The 14,844-nt window shown below is 44.6% G+C and overlaps 1 protein-coding gene across 2 annotated transcripts in view; it reads right to left on the reverse strand.

Moving 5' to 3' along the window:
• dag1 (dystroglycan 1) overlaps positions 1 to 14,844 on the reverse strand; it is a 116,518-nt gene that overhangs the window by 40,992 nt on the left and 60,682 nt on the right. For both annotated transcript variants that reach the window (XM_078209379.1, XM_078209380.1), the window contains exon 2: positions 2,344 to 2,776. In XM_078209379.1, the coding sequence (XP_078065505.1) occupies positions 2,344 to 2,607 (264 nt within the window). In that variant the 5' untranslated portion in view covers positions 2,608 to 2,776. The remainder of the gene's footprint in view (positions 1 to 2,343; positions 2,777 to 14,844) is intronic.

Raw genomic sequence — 14,844 nt, forward strand, 5'->3', positions numbered from 1 at the left:
GCCCCAAGGTGAGCTTCCAGTCACATATTCATACCATGACCCAGGCCACCCATTTCCATCTCTAACTTCACCAGACTCCCTGCCTCTGTCTCAGCTACTGATGAAAACCCCACACTTTGGTTACCTCTGGAACTTGACTATTCCAATGCATGCCTGACTAGTCTCCCACGTTCTACCTTCAATAAACTCTCGATCATCCATCCAGGCCTCTGCTGCCTGTCTTCTAACAAGCACCAAGTCCTGTTTACCCATCACTCCTGTACTTGGTGATCTACATTGGTTCCTGATCTGCAAAACCACCAATTCAAAATGCTCATCCTGCTTTCAAATCCCCTCCACAGTCTGACACTCTCTATCTCTATAATCTCTAGCCCTATAACCTTGATATATCTTTAATTCTGAACTCAAGCCTTCCTGATTTTAATCACTCCACCACTGGTGGCTGTGTCTTCAGTTGCCAAGGTCCCGAGCTCTGGAACACCCTCCTTAAATCATCTCTCATTAGCAAGCTTTTGGTCACTTGTCCTAAAATCTCCTTGTGCCTGGATATATATTCTTGTAAAGCACTTTTACTGTTTCACTACAGCAAAAGTTGTATACGTCTACAAGAGGATGTGGCTTTTGTCTGTGTCCTTTTTTCACACACACCTTTTCCTCTTTAAGGAACAGTGATGAAGCAATGGAAGGATTAGCAGGCTGATCATCAACCAGCATTATGAACACGCCTTCCGTGGCCAACAAGTCCTGGGGTTTGGTGACACAAATTTGGAATTCTAATGTGGATACAAGTATAAAATTGGATCTCTACCACCAGAGGGAGCAGTCTTCAGCTCAGCCTTGTGTGTAAAACAACCACTCTGACCAAGAAAGCCCCATGTTCAATTCAGCTTCTATTCTTAACTGTACAAACTAGTCCAGATAAGGAGAGTGACAACATTTTTTGGGGATGTTGCGGGTGGGAGGGATTTTATTTTTGCTCCCAATTGCTATCCAGTCGCAACCAGCCAAAACCAAACGCGTGAACTCCACTATCTGGGTAAAGGCAGAAGATGCATGGGAACGCCACCTCCAAGGCACATACCACCCCAACGTGGATATACAGCAGCATTCCTTCAGCACTGTTGGGTCAAATTTCTGGAGCTCCCCGTGGCACCTTCATCACAACAGTCTACAGTAACTCAAGGCGGCTCACCATCGCCCTCTCAAAGGAAACTAGAGATGAGTAATAAATGCTGAGGATTTTCAATTGTGTCCACATCCAGATAATCATTTTCTGAAGTGAAGACACTTTGACAGTGAAGCTCACACTCAACATAAGGTCATAAGGAGGACCAGTCATTTGTGCGAGGTACAGTGGGTTGGGTTGTGCCCTTTGGGACTGACCCAAGCAGGAGGAGGAAGGCAGGAGGAAAGGCGAATTTAATAATAAAAAGCTCATTCACAACTTGTAGTCAGAACAGGCCACAAATTCCCCAGATTCCAGAGATAAGCTGCCCTGATACACAAGTCCCTCATGGAATTGTTTAGAAATGCAAAACGTGAGAATTTATGAAAGCAAGTTTGTACAGTTATTAAAATCCTGCAACATCTGCAGAAAGTTAAAGCCTTGCATTCTGGCTGGACAGCTGTACGTCATTGAATAAGGCAGTGTGTACAAGCCTTCAGCTGGGACTGCTCGGGATGTAATCCAGATCTTAAGGCTGTGCCAATCATCTGGATCAACAGGTGGACACTTGAATCATCAATTCACAATAAAAGCCTCAAAACAAACCTTCACCGTGTCAAGGAGGAGGATTAATGAGTGCAGCAGAGAGCGGGCAAGTATTGAACCCAGCTGGGATGCAAGGATCATTCATCTCGGTGTGGCTCAGACCAAGGGGCCGATTCTGGACCCCTTGTGGACAGTGTGGCTCCGTGCAAGGGACTGAATCTGGAGCCCTGGGGGAGTGTGGCTCAGTGCCTCTAGCATACAAGGTGCAGTCAGGATTTTCTTTCGGTATGCAGGTGTAAATGAAAGATGTGATGAATGCTAATAAGTTTCTCATGGTTAGGGGAAGCCAACAGGACTATCCTATGGTAAAAGTCTTGTGCAAATGGTTTTCCAAACCCATTTGCATTAAAGTACATATTTCAGCCCCTTCCCTCACTCCCATTATCAAGATGGTGTGTTTTGGATTTCTGATGGGTTTTTTTTTTAAAGCATTTGTCAGTGACATGTTGTGAAAGGAAAAGAAGAGTGAAAAATGAACAAGACTTCTACAATACAGAACATAGTGTACAGTCACAGTGCGACTTGCAATATGGAGTTACAATGAAGCAGTGAAAGTTGAGTGAAACAATTACCTTAAGCACTGCGTGGGCAGGCAGCACCTCAGTTGGGATTCTCATTGTAAAGGCCCGACTAATGTACGCAGAGCCGTCCGGGATACTGAAGGACACAGTGGGCGGCGGGTCCTGCTCCAGGACCACTGAGTGCATGGAGGCCTCGATCTGGCTGTCCAAGTCTTTGATGATCTGCACCGGTTCATTCTGCCAGTGCGCCAGTGCTGTAGCCTCCAGAAGCTCCAGTATCAACAGAGTCCTCCCCAATCCGTGCAGTAGAAGCATTCTCCCAATCCAGAGGAGATATTTTTTTTTTTAAAAAGTAGAAATGTAAAAGCGGTGTTGATCAGGTAGTAGCAGCCGCAGAGAGAGAAAACCCAACACTGCTGCGATACTCAGTCACGCCAGGTACAATCCTATCATTTATTCTCTGTGCTTGACATTTGACAAAAACCTGCAATTAAAGGACAAAGAACAAATACATTATTTTTAGTGAGAAACTAATTCCTCTGGTGGAGCAGTCTAGTAAGAAGTCTAACAACACCAGGTTAAAGTCCAACAGGTCTATTTGGTAGCAAAAGCCACGAGCGTTCGGAACAGGCTGCCCCTTCGTCAGGTGGGTGGGAGTTCTGGCAATCTAGCACAAGGGAGCTTAATTCTAAAATTAACATTAACCTATCCAGGGGTAATGTCAAAAAGCAGTTCCTCACACAAAGGGCGGCACGGTAGCACAGTGGTTAGCACTGCTGCTTCACAGCTCCAGGGACCTGGGTTCGATTCCCGGCTTGGGTCACTGTGTGGAGTTTGCACATTCTCCTCGTGTCTGCGTGGGTTTCCTCCGGGTGCTCCGGTTTCCTCCCACAGTCCAAAGATGTGCGGGTTAGGTTGATTGGCCATGCTAAAAAAAATTGCCCATATAGTGTCTTGGGATGCGTAGGTTAGAGGGATTAGTGGGTAAATATGTAGGGATGTGGGGTAGGGCCTGGGTGGTATTGTGGTCGGTGCAGACTCGATGGGCTCAATGGCCTCTTTCTGTGCTGTAGGGTTTCTAAGATTCTAAGAAAGGGTAGAGGGGATCTGGATCTCTCTCCTAGCTGAAAATCCTGAAACCAAGACTGACAGATGTCTGTTAGGAAAGTGTTCGGGGTAATGGCCAACATGGGGCAATCAAGATATAAACCAGCCATGATCAAAGTGAATGCTGGGAAAGTCCTGAGGGGCTGACTGTCCCCCTCCTATGTTCTGAAATAGGACTGGTGTTTTACATGAGGATCGACTATTAGGGACAAACGTATTCATTGTGCATAAAAATATTCAACTGGAGTGCTTGAGCTGCTCCCAATGCCAACATGCCAGCTTGTGGGAGACCTTTCAGCATTTACATCAGAATGGGTGACCCAGCCCCAAACCCTGGCAAATCTTTGGCATGACTGCAAGTGCACCCAATAGGCCACCACAGGTGACTGGCTGCATGCTTATATGGACTCAGAATGCATCTTAGAAATCTTAGAAACCCTACAGCACAGAAAGGGGCCATTCGGCCCATCGAGTCTGCACCGACCACAATCCCACCCAGGCCCTACCCCCATATCCCTACATATTTACCCACTAATCCCTCTAACCTACACATCCCAGGACACTAAGGGGAATTTTAGCATGGCCAATCAACCTAACCCGCACATCTTTGGGGCGAGGTGAGATCTCAAACAGTGAGGTGACAGACAATGTAGCATCCTCGCCAGATCTGAATTAGCCTCAAGTGAAGGAATAACCAGGAAGGGATGATTTTAAAAAATGTAACCTCTTCCCAACTGTTGGCTAGTCTCAGTAAAATCACATTTATTTAGGAGTGGGCAGCTGGGGATTGGCACTGGCTGCAAAAGGCCAGAGCGCTGAGAACAAGCAATATTAAAGCTGTTCAAGACTCCACTGTCCATGTAATTCCCCAGAATTGTTCAGTTGTTAAAAACATGCCATCTGAATACAGAGTGTGGAGCCAGGTGTGAACAGCTGGCAGTAGAATTTCATTAAAAGGATGGCCCAGTAATCAAATTCAAAATAAGCACCTTTTCAAATGCATTTTTCTTGTGCATGACGCTCAATTTGCAGTGCTTCTTTACTACCTCCTCACATCTTCCAACAGAGCTCAATTTCACTCCAAACATTTCTTTGTTCTTTTCTCCTTTTGAAATCCCAAATTTGACACAACCTAACCCACTCTCTGGGACACAATTCAATCACCCCAAGAGCCAGAATAATAATTTGTTTTGAAGCATTAACCCTTTAAAAAGAACTGAAGCATGTTAACCCATTGCTCCACAGAATACAAAAACTTCCTTGTGCCGGGTTTGCAGGCTAAGTGAGAATTATTCGTGTCTATTTAAAATAAAGCAAACTCACTGGTGTGAATCCTTGTGGTGTCTATACATCAGCTCTTCTTAGACACTCTGACATTAAATCCTTCCCAAATCTTATCTTCTGAACCGAGTACACCAAAGTTGTCTTTCACATTTAGGTTTTTGTCAAGGTTTCAGTTAACCATTTCAACAAATGAACTGCAGCATGCTTGAAGGGAACAGGTGGTTTTGAACTGATACCAGCCAAAACCTCCGCATCACAATGGTTTTCTTCACTTCATATCAGGGTCTGTTGTAGACCAATTTGATTAGAGGTAATAATTTGTCAGAATCAATCGCCAACATAACTACCAAACTGGCATAAGACAAGCTAGACCTTAGTCTGACAATCTCTATATTTATTAGTTTAATATCACATGTTTCCCCATTAGGCTAAGGTACCTATCTCAGTTGCTAAATGGCTTTCTTGGTTAGGTTTGCTGAACCCAGGACAGAATGATACATTCCAGTAACCTCACTCTACACATCTGCTCAGACATCAGGAAGACACGATTGCACAATGACCCAACGGACTCCATGTTAAACCACAAAATTGGTCACTTGAGCACAGCGCTACAGGATGGCCCAGCCCATCCTGGGCTGCAGCAGAAGTGGATGGCGGTAAGCAGCGGCATCTTCATATAGTCCCATCGCTAGCAATAACCCAACGAGACAGAGCGCAGCAAGCACACTTCAAGCACATCGTCCATGTGCAGGGAATTTTTTTTTGCCCCGTGTTGAGAGGTGGTATGTGTAGTTTTTAGTACTGATTAGTAGAAAAATCAATGTTTTGTTGTGCGAGGGGCAGAGGTTCCATTTGGTTGCTGGTACTGCAGTCGTCAAACAAAATACATGACAACGTGTGATTGAGCCATACATCCACTGTACCAATGGGTGATCAACTGTCCTATTCCATCTCCCCTCCCCCACAAGTAAAGATTCATTGATATTGTAGGTATTGATATTCTCATCACTGGATACCACTTACAAAAAAACATAAGGTACAGTAAAGGGAAGAAGATAACTGCTGTTCCAAGACAACAGCAATGTACATTTAAATAGCACCTTTGATGCCCGAGATGGCACCCCTACCACAAACTTTTACACCCTCCATCACCACACAGTGGCAGATATGTGTACCATTTACAAGATGCACTGTAGGAATTCACCAAGGCTCCTTTAGCAGCACTTTCTGAACCCACAACCACTACCACCTAGAAGGACAAAGGCAGCAGGTGCACCTTGGAGATTCCCCGCCAAGTTACTCACCATCCTGACTTGGAATTATATCACCATTCCTTCACTGTCACTAGGTCAAAATCCAGAACAGCACTGTGAGTGTACCTACACCACATGGACTGCAACAGTTCAAGAAGGCAGCTCGCCACCATCTTCTCAAGGGCAATTAGGGGTGGGTAATAAATGCTGGCCTAGCCAGCGACATCCATATCCTGTAAGTGAATAAAAATACATCCCAGGACCAGTTGGTTGCTGGTACTGTATCAGACAAAAAAAATCACCAACCCCCACAAATTCACTGAATCACAAACTTGACCAAAGTATGGATACAAGATCCAATTGATAATTGTTACAATACCTCCTGATCTCTGCGGTATAAATGATTTGTCCTACTCCACAGTCCACTGACTGATGCTAAGGTGCCGCTATTAACTTACTATCCAGTACTGTTCAAAATGGCTGCTTTTCCCACAAAGACAGATGTGGATCGGTAGATTGTTTGACTGTGGAAGCAGATACATCCATTTCAGTTCTCACCAAATACTGACCGACATTTGCTTACATTCTTACAGGGAAGACTGATTTTAGGTGATTGGGAGCGAGAGCTCTGGGAGTGCTCCCCTCCCTTCTCCTGAAGTCACCAAGACCAACATTAATAGTTCAGCTGCTGCTCCATCACGGAGGGTGGAACCTGGCATTTTCCTCACCCACATGCCATACGAATGCTGGAGGGCATTGCATATGGATCAAAGCAAATTGCTGCGGATGCAGGAATCTGAAGCCAAAAGATAAAATGCTGGAAAATCTCAGCAGGTCTGGCAGCATCTGTGAGGAGAGAAAAGAGCTGACATTTCGAGTCCAGACGACCCTTTGTCAAAGCTTTGACAAGTTGTCTGGACTCGAAATGTCAGCTCTTTTCTCTCCTCACAGATGCTGCCAGACCTGCTGAGATTTTCCAGCATTTTCTCTTTTGGTAGGGCATTGCATATATTGGAATGAGCCCTAAAGTAATTCTTTGTTTGTTATTTGTCAGCTTAGTGCTTTTGGCAAGTTTGAAAAGCAGAATAAATCACATTACACCTTCAATTGGAAACCTTCACTCAACTTGGCACCAAACAACCTTATAATTTAAGATCCTCCTGGGGGTCTTGGAATTGGATATCTAAACACATTCCTGAACCTGAAGGTAATGAAGGTTTGACAACAAGCAATTCACGGCATCCCCAGTAACATGATGGCACAAAACCCGTATAATATCTAGACTTGCATAAATATACTTGCAAAAAGGTGTGTCTGCCATGTCATATGGTGGAATGAGTCACAGAAACTCCTGTTTGACTCAAATATCCCAGGAATTAATGAAAGACAAATCACTGTCTGAGCACATGTCTGGCCAAACAGACACTTCCCACCTTCCTTTAAACTTCAGACTAGTTAGATGCCAACGCCTGATGAGAGGCAGGTTCAGCTGTTTTTGCATTTTTGTTGGTAAAGATATTCAGGGAGATGGAATGGAGGTGGGTAAATGTGAGTCAAGATACTGAACAGCCCTTAACTGACTGAAAAGGGCTGAGTGATCTATAGAATCATACAAAACAAAAAGGAGGCCTTTTGCCCCATCATGCCTGTGCCAGCTCATTTGAAAGAGCTATTTAATTCCCCCAGCAAATTTTTCCCTTTCAAGTATTTATTCAATTCCACTTTGAAAATTGTTAAAGTGATTGTCGAGTCTGCTTCCATCACCCTTTCAGGCAGTGCATTCCAGATCATAGTTCGTTACTTAAAAAATAATTATCTGTTCCCCTCTGGTTCTTTTGCCAATTATCTGAAATCAGTGTCCAATGGCTAGCAGCCACCATCAACCTGTCCTCCCCACCCCCTCAAAACCGCCCCCCCCCCCCCCACTCACTCCTGCCAGTTCCTTATGTTCTGAAATACAGTGTCGGTGGAGCATTCAAGCCTCATGTGGAATTGTATTCATTGATATGTGGAATTATGTTTAATTATGCCTTTGTTGAAGTAAAAAGAGCTCATGCAGGGAGCAGTGTGTGGATCTGGACACGCCCATTCTCAAGCACAAATTAACAGGAGATTTGATTCCAGCACATACCCTGTGATTCCCAAATATGGGAAGACGATTTTTGTTTGAATGATTTGCCTTTGAGGTGGGAAAATTAGTTTCAAAGCTGAGCCCCATACGCGCCACAACCTTTATTTGACCTTTCTTTCGGTTCAAACAGATTATGTGGTCTTGTGTGTAAAATATATATTTCTTTTATAAATTATATGCAGAAAATAGCATCCTGAAATGCTTTCCTCACTCTATCCTTGCCCTCTGTCCACTGAGGATCCAACTGAAAGTGTCCCGTATCCCTGGTGTGCTTATTTATAGATGAGGTCTGTGCATCACCACCCTTTCTTAATGCTCGCAAATCTTCTCCAACTTCCCTGAAGCACATTTCTGAAATTCTGAAAGGACAGCCTTTCAATTTTCATTTGCCCAAGCTCTCAAAATAAAAAAACTTCCACTTCCCATCTGGATTATTCCCAACCCACCAACACCGATACTTTGGAAATTAACCACAGTCCCCACAATTTGGATGGGCTAACCTGACCTTTCCCACACACAAATGGTTTCTGCTGGATCCAGATCAAAACAACCCAGCGGCAGAAATATTTCAAGCAGCCAAAGAGAGAGTGAAAAGGCTCTATTATTTTCCACCACAGTTTGGAGATGACAGCTTGGGATTGGGCTGAAATCGTTATTTGGGTGACGAGCTATGTTGCCCTCTATAATCTTCCACGTCCCCACATCCTTGCTGCTGAATTAAAGACTCACTGAATCATTGTCAACTCAACTCGTTCCTTTCCAGAGCCTCAATTTGCTGAACGATGCCCCTTCCTCAGTCTCCTGTCAACAATCTACAGATTCTTGAACTCCAATCTGAGTGCCACCTAGTCATGGCTGCTCACTCCTCTAGCCAGAGATGGCAACAGCATGCTGCACTATAGGCTTTAGCTCTGTATTTGGACTTTTCAATTCAAAAATTAGTTCTAAGAAACAAACAGCAGCAGCAGAGACTTTTTCCCATGTTTCTGCTTTATCGATACAGTCCACATGATTGCAAACCTCCTCCTGGGATGGTCTCCGTTTGAACCGTGCTGGGACCAGAGTCCTAGCGAATCGTATCACTCGGGCTGTAGATAGGGCTTTAAACTAATTTATGGGGGGGGGGGGGGGGGGGGGAAGAGAGGGTGCAGAGGTAAGAGGAATTACGAAATCAATGGTAGAGGCGAGGGAGCGAGTGCAAGTGAATGAGGACACTCAAGTAGTTAAAGGTGTAGAGGGAGAGGTTGATAGCGTTTCATCAAATCGGGTCCAGATAAAAGCTGGAATAAAGACACTTTGCCTGAATGCACGAAGCATTCGGAACAAAGTTAATGAGTTGATGGTGCAAATCAGCACAAATGGGTATGATCTAGTGGCCATTACAGAAACGTGGCTGCAGGGAGACCAGGACTGGGAGATGAATATCCAGGGGTATCAGGCATTTAGGAAGAATAGACAGGAAGTGAAAGGTGGTGGGGTAGCTCTGTTAATAAAAGATAATATCAGGGTAATAGTGAGGGATGACAGACTCTAAGGAACAAAACGTGGAATCGTTATGGGTAGAGATAAGGAATAGTAGGGGGAGAAAGACACTAGTAGGCGTGGTCTATAGGCCCCCAAATAATAATGTTGAGGTGGGGAGGGCTATAAACAAGCAAATAATGGATGCGTGCAAAAATGGAACAGCAATAATCATGGGGGACTTCAACCTGCATATTGATTGGCTGACTCAAGTTGGAAGGGGTGGGATGGAGGAAGAGTTCTTAGAATGTTGTCAGGATAGTTACCTTGAACAGTATGTTACGGAACCGACGAGGGAACGAGTTATCTTAGATCTGGTAATGTGTAACGAGGTAGGTAGAATTAAGGATGTTCTTGTGAAGGACCCTCTTGGGTCAAGTGATCACAATATGGTCGAATTTCTGGTACAAATGGAAGAGGAGAAAGTAGGGTCCCATACCAGTGTCCTCTGTTTGAACAGAGGGAAGTACGATAGGATGAGGGCTGAATTGGCTAAGGTGGACTGGGAGAGCAGACTGGTAGATAGGACAGCTGAGGAACAGTGGAGGATTTTTAAGGAGACCCTTTTCAGTACTCAGCAACAATATATTCCGGTGATAAAGAAGGACTGTAAGAAAAGGGGTAACCAGCCGTGGATAACGAAGGAAATTAAGGAGAGTATTAAATTAAAGACCGATGCGTACAGAGTGGCCAAAAATAGTGGAGAAGATTGGGAAAACTTCAACAACAAAGAACGACTAAGAAAGCGATAAAGAAAAGAAAGATAGGTTATGAAGCTAGACTAGCTCCAAATATAAAAAATGATAGTAAAAGCTTTTACAAATATATAAAAAGGGAATAGAGTTGGACCCTTGGAGGACGAGAGGGGGGATTTAATAGTGGGAAATGAGGAAATGGCTGAAACTTTAAGTTTTTTGTGTTGGTCTTCACAGTGAAAGACACAAATAGTTTACCGAATATTAACGATAGAGGGTCGGTAGGAGGAGAGGTACTCAATACAATTAATGTTACCAGGGAGGCAGTGCTTGGTAGATTAACGGGACTGAAGGTGGACAAGTCCCTGGGCCTGGATGGAATGCATCCCAGGGTACTGAAAGAAATGTCAGAGGTAATAGCGGATACGTTAGTGGTTATTTATCAAAATTCATTGGATTCTGGGGTAGTGCCGGCGGATTGGAAAACGGCTAATGTTACGCCTCTGTTTAAAAAAAGGAAATAGACAAAAGGCGGGTAACTACAAGCCAGTTAGCTTAACGTCTGTAGTTGGGAAAATGCTGGAATCCATCATTAAAGAAGAAATAGCAGGCCATCTGGATAAGAATGGTTCGATTAAGCAGATGCAGCCATGGATTCATGAGGGGAAAGTCGTGCTTGACGAACTTGTTGGATTTTTATGAAGATGTGACTAGTGCGGTTGACGGAGGGGAACCGGTGGATGCGGTGTTTTTGGATTTCCAAAAGGCGTTTGATAAGGTGCCTCACAAAAGGTTGCTGAAGAAGATTGGGTCACACGGAGTTGGGGGTAGGGTGTTGGCGTGGATTGGGGATTGGCTATCCGACAGGAAGCAGAGAGTCAGAATAAATGGGTGCTTTTCTGGTTGGCAGATGGTAACTAGTGGCGTGCCGCAGGGATCGGTACTGGGGCCTCAACTATTTACCATTTATATAGACGATCTGGAGGAGGGGACTGAGTGTAAGGTAACAAAGTTTGCAGACGACACAAAGATAAGTGGAAAAGTGAATCGTGTGGAGGGCGTAGAAGGTCTGCAGAGAGATTTGGACAGGCTGAGTGAGTGGGCGAGGATCTGGCAGATGGAGTATAACGTTGACAAATGTGAGGTTATTCACTTGAGGAAATAATAGCAAATTGGATTATCTAAATGGAAAAAAATTACAACATGCTACTGTGCAAAGGGACCTGGGGGTCCTTGTGCACGAGACGCAAAAACCCAGTCTGCAGGTGCAACAGGTGATCAAGAAGGCAAATGGGATGTTGGCCTATATCGTAAGGGGGATAGAATATAAAAGCAGAGATGTCTTGCTGCATCTGTACAGGGCATTGGTGAGGCCGCAGCTGAAGTACTGTGTGCAGTATTGGTCCCCTTATTTGCGGAAGGATATATTGGCCTTGGAGGGAGTGCAGAGAAGGTTCACCAGGTTGATCCCAGAGATGAGGGGTGTTGATTATGAGGAGAGACTGAGCAGATTGGGTTTGTACTCGTTGGAATTTAGAAGGCTATGGGGGGGATCTTATAGAGACCTATAAGATAATGAAGGGGCTGGATAGGGTAGAGGTGGAGAGATTCTTTCCACTTAAAAAGGAAGCTAGAACTAGAGGACACAGCCTCAAAATAAAGGGGGGTCAGTTTAGGACAGAGTTGAGGAGGAACTTCTTCTCTCAGAGGGTGGTGAATCTCTGGAATTCTCTGCCCACTGAAGTGGTGGAGGCTACCTTGTTGAATATGTTTAAATCACGAATAGATGGATTCCTGATCGGTAAGGGAATTAGGGGTTATAGGGACCAGGCGGGTAAGTGGAACTGATCCACTTCAGATCAGCCATGATCTTATTGAATGGCAGGGCAGGCTTGAGGGGTTAGATGGCCTACTCCTGCTCCTATTTCTTATGTTCTTATGTTTCTTATGTTCTTTTACAAAGAGCAAAGAAAATTACAGCACAGGAACAGGCCACCAGGAACTTCGACCCTCCAAGCCTACACCGACCACGCTGCCCATCTGAACTAAAACCCCCTACCCTTCCGGGATATCCCTCTATTCCCATCCTATTCATGTATTTGTCAAGACACCCCTTAAAAGTCACTATTGACTAATTTGGTGGAATTCTTTGAGAACATTACATGTGCAGCGGACAATGGGGAACCTGGATCTGGATTTCCAGAAGGCATTTGACAAGGTGCCGCACCAAAGACTGCTACATAAGATAAAGGTGCACAGTGTTACGGGTAATGTATTAGCATGGATAGAGGATTGGTTAACTAACAGAAAACAAAGAGTGGGGGTAAATGGGTGTTTTTTTGGTTGGCGATCAGTGACTAGTGGTGTGCCTCAGGGATCAGTGTTGGGACCGCAATTGTTTACAATTTACATAGATGATTTGGAGTTGGGGACTAAGTGTAGTGTGTCAAAATTCGCAGATGACACTAAGATGGGTGGAAGAGCAAAGTGTGCAGAGGATGCTGAAAGTCTGCAAAGGGACATAGATAATCTAAGTGAGTGGGCGAGGGTCTGGCAGATGGAGTACAATGTTGGTGAATGTGAGGTCATCCATTTTGGTAGGAATAACAGCAAAATGGACTATTATTTAAATGGTAAAAAATTGCAGCATGCTGCTGTGCAGAGGGACCTGGGTGTCCTTGTGCAAGAATCTCAAGGAGTTGGTTTGCAGGTGCAACAAGTAATTAAGAAGGCAAATGGAATTTTGTCCTTCATTGCGAGAGGGATGGAGTTTAAAAACAGCAAGATAATGTTGCAGCTGTATAAGGTGCTGGTGAGGCCACACCTGGAGTAGTGTGTACAGTTTTGGTCTCCTTACTTGAGAAAGGATATACTGGCACAGGAGGGGGTGCAGAGGAGATTCACTAGGTTGATTCCGAAGTTGAGAGGGTTGGCTTATGAGGAGAGACTGAGTAGGCTGGGGCTATACTCATTGGAATTCAGAAGAATGAGGGGAGATCTTATAAAAACATATTATGAAGGGAATAGATAAGATAGAAGCAGGGAAGTTGTTTCCACTGGCGGGTGAAACTAGAACTAGGGGGCATAGCCTCAAAATAAGGGGAAGCAGATTTAAGACTGAGTTGAGGAGGAACTTCTTCATACAAAGGGTTGTGAATCTGTGGAATTCCCTGCCCAGTGAAGCAGTTGAGGCTACCTCTGAATGTTTTTAAGGCAAGGATAGATAAATTTTTGAACAGTAAAGGGATTAAGGGTTATGGTGAGCAGGCGGGTAAGTGGAGTTGAGTCCACAAAAAGATCAGCCATGATCTTATTGAATGGCGGAGCAGGCTTGAGGGGCCTGATGGCCGACTCGTGCTCCTAGTTCTTATGTTGTGTATCTGCTTTCACTCCCTCCCCAGGCAGCGAGTTCCAGGCACCCACCACCCTGTGTAAAAATACTTGCCTCTCACACCTTAAACCTATGCTAGTAATTGACTCTTCCACCCTGGGAAAAAGCTTCTGACTATCCACTCTGTCCATGCCCCTCATAATCTTGTAGACTTCTATCAACCTCTGTCATTCCAGTGAAAACAAACAAAGTTTCTCCAACCTATTCTCATAGCTAATGCCCTCCATACCAGGCAACATCCTGGTAAATCTTCTGTACCCTCTCCAAAGCCTCCACATCCTTCTGGTAGTGTGGCGACCAGAATTGAACACTATATTCCAAGTGCGGCCCAACTAAGGCTCTACAAAGCTGCAACATGACTTGCCAATTTTTAAACTCAATGCCCTGGCCAATGAAGGCAAGCATGCCATATGCCTTCTTGACTACCTTCTCCACCTGCGTTGCCACTTTCAGTGACCTGTGTACCTGTACACCCAGATCCCTCTGCCTATCAATTCTCTTAAGGCTTACTGTATATTTCCCATCTGAATTAGACCTTAATTAAACGCCATCTGCCATCTCTCCAACCGATCTATATCCTGCTATATTCCCTGACGGTCCTCATCACTATCTGCAACCTGTGTGTCATCTGCAAACTCACTATCAAACTAGTTAGATTTTCCTCCAATTCATTTATATATATTACAAACAACAAAAGATCCCAGCACTGATCCCTGAGGAACGCCACTAGTCACAGCTCTCCATTCAGAAACGCACCCTTCCACTGCTACCCTCTGTCTTCTATGACCGAGCCAGTTCTGTATCCAACTTGCCAGCTCATCTCTGATCCCGTGCAACTTCACTTTCTGTACCAGTCTGCCATGAGGGACGTCGTCAAAAGCCTTACTGACGTCCATGTAGACAACATTCATTGCCCTACCCTCAATCATCTGTCACTTCTTCGAAAAACTCGATCAAGTTAGTGAGACACGACCTCCCCTTCACAAAACCATGTTGCCTCTCACTAATACGTCCACTTTTTTTCCTACACTGATGTAAGGCTCACCAGCCTGGAATTACCTGGATTGTCCTTGCTACCCTTCTTAAATAACGGAACATTGGCTCTTCTCCAATCCTCTCAGACCTCCCCTGTAAGAAGTTTAACACCACCAGGTTAAAGTCCAACAGGTT

The sequence above is a fragment of the Mustelus asterias genome, chromosome 3, assembly GCF_964213995.1.
Source record: "Mustelus asterias chromosome 3, sMusAst1.hap1.1, whole genome shotgun sequence".
NCBI lineage: Eukaryota > Metazoa > Chordata > Chondrichthyes > Carcharhiniformes > Triakidae > Mustelus > Mustelus asterias.